This window comes from Monopterus albus, unplaced genomic scaffold (assembly GCF_001952655.1).
Source record: "Monopterus albus unplaced genomic scaffold, M_albus_1.0 scaffold614.1, whole genome shotgun sequence".
NCBI classification, from domain to species: domain Eukaryota; kingdom Metazoa; phylum Chordata; class Actinopteri; order Synbranchiformes; family Synbranchidae; genus Monopterus; species Monopterus albus.
The window spans coordinates 62,785-71,703 of NW_018128494.1; the positions used below are offsets into that span (position 1 = coordinate 62,785).

The 8,919-nt window shown below is 43.7% G+C and overlaps 1 protein-coding gene across 1 annotated transcript in view; it reads left to right on the top strand.

Moving 5' to 3' along the window:
* Positions 1 to 8,428: 8,428 nt before the first annotated feature.
* Positions 8,429 to 8,919, top strand: part of LOC109953309 (interleukin-1 beta-like) — a 5,008-nt gene continuing 4,517 nt past the window's right edge. The window contains exon 1 of the mRNA XM_020588755.1: positions 8,429 to 8,654. Coding sequence (XP_020444411.1) covers positions 8,620 to 8,654 — 35 coding nt within the window. The 5' untranslated portion in view covers positions 8,429 to 8,619. The remainder of the gene's footprint in view (positions 8,655 to 8,919) is intronic.

Consider the following 8,919-nt stretch of genomic DNA (forward strand, 5'->3'; position numbering starts at 1 on the left):
GATGAACTGATGATAAAAACAGTCGCAGCCCTAGTTGTAATCAATCATCTTTTTGCCATCAGTCACTGATTGATCACATTTTCTACGAGGAATTCGACTTCGAGTTCCTGAATCTGTCGTGTGAGAGGGCTGGTCAGTCGGGCCGGGGATCAAACCTCAGAGAAATGAGTTGGAACATTTACATAAATCGATGAGCCGACAGTAGCGGTTAGTTGTTATTCAAACACACTTTCGTCCGTTTCATATTGTGAATTGATGTTTTGGACAAAACATCTGAGGACGTTACCTTCAGCTTTAGGTAATTACAGGAGAGTTTTCATGACATTTTTACCTTTTCCTAACAAATAATAAAAGTAAATGTTACGTGCAGCGCTGTGCCATATTATAGGATTAGACTTGCTACATTTTCCTTATTGTCAAAAACAACCAAGTGACTAAAACCAACAATGTGTTTGTGTCTTGCTTCTGGATTTATTCTTTGTTTGGAGCCACACTGGCGTCCACAGAGGGTCCACTGGTCCTTCTGAGGTGCACACAAAAACACTATATGGACTATTTTTTAAGAATAATCGCAAAAATAAGACTCTAGACATAAACGGACAATCACAATAAAGTCCAGGTTTAAAAAAGTGGTCACAAATAGAGAGTTTCATTCTAAAACTGCTGCTCACCGTGTCAAACAAACAGGAGGAGATACTTCATCTGCTGGGGCCTAGCGGATCAGCAGCCGACTAATCGATGGACACAAGTTAATCACCAGTGATCCAAGCAAAACACAAAACACTTACAGGTTCCGGCTTCTCAGATTTGCTGCCCTTCTTCATCCTGTAGCAAAGTGAACCTCATGACTTCAGCCTTAATAATCAACAGATCAACCAATAATGAAAGTCTCGTTTAGATGTGGCCCTAAAATAAGTAGCGCTTGTGTCACCCAGTGTGTTCAACAGCCTGTGGACACACACACACACACACAGAGGACCCATTAGGCCTGATGTCAGGGTCAGTGGACTGCTGCTAAAATCAGACAGCTCCCAGAGATCCACGTTCAGACCAAGCTGAGGGCCTGTCTCTGGGTCCAGCAGGGGGCGCTGTGCCTGCACAGACTGATCTGATCCTGTGCTACTGTGAGGCCTGAAGCAGCTTGTTTGTTGTCCCCTGTGTGTGTGTGTCCGTCTGTGAATGTGTGTAACTGTTGCATGTGTGTGTTGTCAGAAACAGCCCCCAGAACGAGAGGGACCAATAAAATCCACGCACTCCTCCTACACCCAATGTGCTACCCCACTCCTACACATGTGCAAAAATATCCCCTGAAGTTCAAGGCGAGGTTTCGTCCGGCCACACGCACGCTCCTGTTTGTATACGGTGCACGCGATGCACACTTTAGTGTTCAGCTCGGCCAGTTGACAGCTGCTCTCTGACACACCGTTAATTATTCAGGTCTATTTACAAGCTAAACATCTGCACCCGGTGCCTTGGGTGGCGGGGCTTCCCCCAGACATCAGAGCTCTGTGTTGTCACAGAGAACATTACTCATTTACTGACTTTACAAATAATAAATAAGGAAGCTCCATGTTCTCAGTCTCTGCTTTGTTCTGTTGACTCGTGTGATCCATTTATCACCGTCCAAGGTGCCAGACTGGTAGAGAAGACGGGGTCTCAGCAATGAAACCGAAGTAAATAGACTTGTTGACTTGTAGCAACACTGGGGACTTGGACGATAACAACACGGGGCAGCAGGAGGAACACACACAGACACACACAGACACACGTCTGGGAGTCGGCTCTGCGCCAGCTGTGATACAGCTGTTACCGTCGTTGGCTCCACGTGTCCGACTCATCCAGTGTTTTTCCATGTTCCTGCAGACGTCTCCTGACCACCACTACACATCTTTCTGCTGTTTACTTAAGTTTTGTTTTATTATAATAAGTTCTCCTGCATCAAAAGACAATGTAAACACCAGCGTCGGTCTGGGGCCTCGGTGACGCGCACAGCTGTGATACAGGTGTTACTCGGTGACGCGCACAGCTGTAGAGCATCATGTGCGGACGCAGCTTTTAGGCCCCTGGTCCAACAGTTACCACAAAGGTTTTAGAGAACAGTTTCATCCGCTGCTCTTCCACAACACATCAACACAGAGTAAACAAACAGAACGTGTTGCTGTCTGCTTTTCTTGTTTCCACACAGAAACGACTAGTGAACGGCTGATTAATCAATTAATTATTCAGCCGATATCTGGCACCCTGGTATAATGTGCACGTGCCGTGTCCGCGCTCAGCGGCCGATTAACCAAAATGTCTGCACACAGCCGCCGTAGTGTTGTTGTAAAGAAGTTCAGTTAGAATTTAGTTTTAACTTTACAATGAGGGCAGTGCAGAGTGTGGCAGAGACAATGTTCATTAGTTATTTTAAATAAATCTTTAAGTTCAGTAAATTTGCCTCCTGTTTTTATTAAATTGTTGTATTTTATCTGCAAAAACCAAACAACCAACCCAAAATGACATGAGCCTTCCATATTGGCGGCTCGTCTCCTTGCTCTCCGGCCTTCCAGAAGCATTTCTCTTTTCAGATGACAGTTAATATATTAAATGCACTGACAACAGAAAGAAATCTGGAAAACGCCTGACCAATAATTTGACTCGTCCCAGGCAAAACCATTGGACGGCCCACCTGCCTGTCAACCTACTTCCTACATGCACACTCTGCCCCCACACGGCGTCACGGTTGCAGGCAGATGTTACTGCTCTGTTGTACAGCTAAAGCTAGAGAGACCATTGTTACAGGCCAGGCCTTTCCCTTTAGGCCACATGGCCTTATGGGTAATGCTGGTGTTGTTGCCACCAGCAGTGGGATCGTGAGAAGACCGCCGCATGGAGCAGACTCCTCTTGCTGGTTTTTCCAGGATGGCCAGCCCTACCTAATGGTGATCAGCAGCTTAGAGGCCACTTATTACTGGTTTAAACCAAAACCATATGCACAGCTCCAGTCAACCAACGTCTAAGCTGTAACAGGTGGTTTGGTGACAAATTAAACTGATCTTACAAAGTCAATAACTGAAGTTAACAGTTCGATACTTTGGAGAAGTTAAAAACCTCTGACTGGTCTACGTTGGCCTTAAATTCACTCCGGAACTTAAGAATTTAACTAAAGAATTAGTTTGTTCCCTGAAGAGGTTTCACATCCTTACTGTGTCATTGTTATTGTGGTTTTCATGTGGTGAACATTAATGTCTGGAAAAGGGAAGAGCAGCTACCCGGCACACAAACCTGACCCCAACAAAACAAAATGTAAACTTTGTAAATACTTCATCAGCACTTCTCCAAGTCATTTACGTTTAACTGAATTTGCTCACTTCCCACTGGGCTGAAGGGATGTCTCTGAGATTAATGACACTGGACACCACATTGCTAGGTATTCACACTGGCTCACCACAAGGCTCAGCTCAGCTTCTGCTTTTAGCTCGGAAGTCAACACGCGATGTCAGCGTGCAGCGTACTTCAAATCATATGTAGGTACATGAACTTCAACTCTTTCAGTTTATGGTACTTTAAATTTGGTGAAGTAGAATTATAATCTGACAGTTGCTTTTATTTGTCTGCAGAGCGAAGCTGCCGTCAGCGGCTGCAGCTGCTCAAAGCTCTGCTGAGACTGACCTGTGGTCAGGAGAGCTGCTGAGGTCCTGGGAGAAAAATGTTTAACCTGCACATGCAACATCTGATCTCGTCCTCGTGTCAGGGTTAGGGGAGGCCATCCGGCATAATGAGCACTTTAAAACAACGTACTATACAGAACCGTGTAAAGGTCTTAGGCCACCATTAGGTTGTAATGATCGTTTCTCAGTCCCTTTATTAAGATACAACCAGAAAATAGAGGACACAACACAACACAACATTTTGGCTTCTCCAGTCCAAAGTCAACATTCACTGTGAGCTCCCTGTGCACGGCCTTGAAGCCTTGAGACCACACTGCACATGGAGGGTGATGCTGCTCCATAACAGCCACTAACAACTACACCAGGAAGGTGTCTGGCCACAGCCACCTGTTGCACCAGCTCTGTCACTTCCTTTATGAAAACACGCGGTGAAGCCCTGCAGCTGCTCAGCACGGCACAATCTGGGTTTGATAGTTCACTACTGTGTTACTGCTGATCACTCCTTTAAATCACTAATCAAATCCTATGTTGTGTTATTAACTTAATTAGAACAAGAGACTAAAATAAAGTGACATCTTTTGTTACACAGAAAATGTGTTTTGTTACTGCGCTGAGTGAAATAAAAGCTTGTGCTCATATAAGAGATTTGATCAGCAGATTGGGAAGAGGACTCAGATGAAAGGCCACTGAGCCACAGCCCTACGACGAGACGTGATAAGAGCAGCCTCTGTGCTGTTTACACCTTGTCAGTAGTACGCTGGAGGTGTGAAGATTGAGGTAAAGATGAATTTCTGCAGAAGCCCTGACATCATGGTTTCATGTTTCAATGTACACCACCAAATCACAACTAAAGTCATCTCAGTCTGCACCTTAATATCATTTTTACTACTACAGAGGGCAGACCTAACCAAGTTAAAAAGATTCCAGGAAAATGCTTGGTGCTGCAACACCTTTAACAATTGCACCACTTAAAAGCAGTGAAAGTTTCCACAGATGACACATTGTGCCTGCAATACGTGCACCACTTCCTCCATTAGCGGTGCCTTTCAGATAACCAGGCCAGTTTGTTTACTGGCTTGAATTAGTCTCCTGCTGCTGAGATGAACTGAGATATTTACTCATTACATTATATACACTAACCTGAGTGTCCTATTTTGGGAAATTAACCAATGACAGCTAAATACTGTGATTATTATTATTATTTTTTATCATCCTTATTGTTTCAGAACAGTTTTAAACCTTGTTGTGTTTTTTAAAGCTGTATGTGATGGTTAATACATAAACTACAATACAATTAGTTTAAATGTGGTTAATCTCAAGAGATAATATTAAATTACTGACATAATTTTCAGACAGTTGCATCAGAAAATACTTTAGATAAACTAGTCAGTTGTTTACTCATTATAGAAAGTCACTTTCGGCTTTTCCCGTTTTAGGGGTCGCCACAGCGAATCGTCACACTGACGACTCGCATGTTGACATTTGGAACGTGTTTTACACTGGATGCCCTTCCTGACCCAACCTGGATTTGAACCCGGCGCTAGAGATAATATTTGCTGATTTATTTAGGTTGTAAAATAAAAACAATTATTGATGAACCCCGGGCCCCGGGGTTAAGGCGCAGTGGCAAGAGCGCTGTGCCTTAACCACTAGCCTACCAGGGACGACTCTTGTTGTTTACTCATTATATTACACATAATTCAAATGCCCTATCTTAGAACACAACTAGATAATGAGTTTAATCATATTGTTCAACAATCAACAGTGTTAATAGTATTACTTAGTGTGAGAGGTTCAGCTACGTCCAGGGCTTAGCACGTCGTGGCCTTTGAACACACTGCTACAGTAGAGATGGAAGTTCATCTGTTACTGGACCCTGAAAAAGACCTGGTTTATATGACATTTACACAGTTTTAGGTTTTGCCAACTTTTATTTTTTGACCTGTGACAGTTTATTTCTTAGTATTGGACCATTTAAGATTATTCACTGGACTCAAACTGCTTAAATGTCCAAATAAAAGGTGGAAAAATAAGCTATAAACTAAACACTCGCACCAGCCTCAGGTCTCGTTCACCGCATGCGCCCAAAGGTCCCACAGAGAAACTGATTTGGTGACCTCACCTGCAGTGGTACCTGCAGCAAATGTCAGCTAAACCCCTGCCACTGTGTCCTCATGGGGCTGCAGCGTTCAGCTGAAAGCATCGCTGGTGCAGCCTCACAGAGCTGCCAGCAGGAGTGTACACTATAAATCAAAATTTCTGTCATGGAAAATCCCTTCAGTGCTACTGTTCTAGGGTGGGGGCACTCTCAGAAACAACTCTCAGTAGTAAAACCAAAACTTTCCATGCCAATTAAGGATAGCACTAGATGCAACTAAGAAAGATGTACAAACAGGAAACATTCTCTCATTATCTCAGTATTTGAGGTCAGATGAGCTCAGTTTACCGTCAGTCACATCCACAACAAAACCACACGGCTGTACCTCTGAACACTAATCCAGCAGCCATTTATTAAAACACTGACTTTCTGCAAACAGGTAAAAAAAAAAAAATCTACACACAAAGCCACAACAATAAGAAAGTGTACTTTTTATCCCCATTGGTGCTTCTGTTATTCGTCAAGAAGCCCACAGAGCCTCATTTTAAGTTCTAGCAGAGATTTGACATATGTCAGGCTAAATGCAGGGAGCAGTGTCCGGACATTAATCTCAGACATCTCAGCAGCGGAGTGGCTAGGTCTAACCTGCAGTCGGTGGCCTCGATATGAATCATCAGCTGGTGCACGTGGCCAGGGGGCCCAGGGGGATAAGGGGGCCCTAGAAAACATATGGTTGCATATGTGCTTCTTATTTTACCAACTTCCCTGTGCAACCAGTAAAGTAACTGGTTCTTTGTTTCCAAGCACTCAGGCTTGCTGTTGTCTCACCCTGGGTGCACACATGCAGAAGCTAAAAAGTAGACACGTCAACCTTAGGAGTGCACATCAGAGTACAATTATACTCAACACCCAACAGAACGTTGCTGTGAGTTTATGCTATGAAAGTAAAGTACTGTAGTTTGTCACCTTTTATGGGAGGATTTAGCAAGGTAATGGACTGCGTCAGCGACCGAGGTGTTGGTAATGGACTGAACACCTTGTGGCTGCGCCCTGGGCATGTCATATATAAAGGACTGAGACAGGGGGGGGGGGGGGGCGTGTTTTGCGGCGAGAGCAGACCGACTAGGCCGCAGCATCAACCTCAGCCTAGAGCATCTTTAATTTTTGTATTTCACTTTAGCTCTCTCGTATCCCATATAATCAAAATTCCTAAACTTTATTAAACTGATATTCTCCAGGCTGCCTTCTTCAAGCATCACCCAGGAGAGAGAGGGGTTCTCTCAGCATCCCCAGGTAAGAGCCACCTCCACCTACATATGGCCAGACACACATATATCACTTGAAATTCCTTTTCTCTGCAGTGATTTAGTGAGTAAGCCGTGCTTTGAGGTACTGGGTTTCCTATTAAACTAGGCTAGCCTATAAAGGTTCAGCCCAGTGCGGTCGGTTTGCCAGTGAGCTGCCTGGCCGCAGCGCGGTAAAGTCTAGTCACTTTCAATAAATCACAGTGCATTAAGGCGCTAACATTAAAATAGATAAGCGCATTTAGAAGACCACAGTCACCACTGCTCACCAGAGCTTCCAGTAGGTAGGAGAGATAATCCCACTGGCATTGGAAGGTTGTGCTCTACTGCACTAAAAGGCCCAATTATCTCTTAAACCAGACCCTCTTGGACTCGAGTCTGTGATCTGGCATTCTCGGGGTGCAGCGAGTACATCAGGAGGGAGTTTTATAAACTAAGAGTCTCGTCAAAAGAGGCTACCGCTGGTGTATTTCACTCTTGTTTGTTACTCATTTACTACAGAATAACTACAAGTATATTTTGATACTAATACTTAAGTAACATTTTGCAGGACCTTTACTCATGACAGAGCATCTTTATGTTGTTCTATTGGTACTTTTACTTCATTTGTAAATTACACAGAATCCAAGCCTGACAATCTAATGTAGAATTTAACAAAAGGTGATATATCTTATGTAGACGTCCACCTGATGAGTACTAACTATTCAGTCAGTTTTAATGCAGGTTGCTCTGGCTCTGGAGCTCTATGTCTCTGATGAGCAGTCACCAGCCACATCGACCTGATCAGTGTTTGATTGTTGTGTCTTGTTGCTTTTCTTCTTTTGTCTGTCCTCTACCCACTCACCCCAACCGGTCGAGGCAGAAGGCCGCCCACCAAGAGCCGGGGTCTGTCGGAGGTTTCTTCTGTTAAAGGGAGTTTTTCCTCCCCACTGTCGCCAAGTGCTTCCTCAAGGGGGATTTGTTGGGTTTTCCCTCTGTAATAATAGTGATAAGTGATACTCCTCTGTAGTAGTAATAATAATAATAATAATATTGATAACAGTAAGGTCTAGACCTTAGTTTGTAAAGTGTCCTGAGATGACTTTTGTTGTGATTTGGCGCTATACAAATAAAATTTGATTTGATTTGATGTTAATGTCATATCAGCTAAATAAAAGCCAAAGTGAGTCATAACCAGAGGTGACATTTTACAAGAACTAAAACAAAAATCCCACATGGTGACTAATCTCTGAAGCATTATGTATTATTTACCTCACAATGGGCAAGATTACAGGGAAATCAGTGTGTTCTGATGTTTTTCAGTTGAGTGGTTCAACTCTGTGAAAGGTAATTTGGTTTTTCAGAGAGCGAGACCGAGAGAGAGAGAGAGAGTAGACACACGTGAAGCCACAAGAAGGAAGCTGATGCTTATAGAGGGACGACCCTGACTGAGCCTCTCAGTTACTCTGCAGTTGGGACGGGGCTATCAACTGGAGCAGAGGGGAAACCGGTGACAGACGAAGATTCATTTCACTGACTTAATTCTTCACACATCATCATCAGCAGCTTAGCAGCTCACATCAAGACGATGGGAGACTTTGACCTGTCTCAAGTTCTGGACAGGTGAGTTCAGGAAAGAGCTTTGTTTGTGCTTAAACCTACAACATTTAAGTGTAGCTTAATAAAAGTCTTACCTTAATGCTGCCTCCACTAACTACTGGAAAAATTACAAGGGACAGTCCTTAAAACATGTCACCTCAGATACTAGCTGAAGTGTCTGTGGGAGCTGAGAGCATGAAATCTGAGGCGAAGTGAGAGTTCATCAATACAAAGTTAACCACTCCTGAACACAAGTGAGCCAGAGCTTCTGAAAGTTACAGAAGAATTA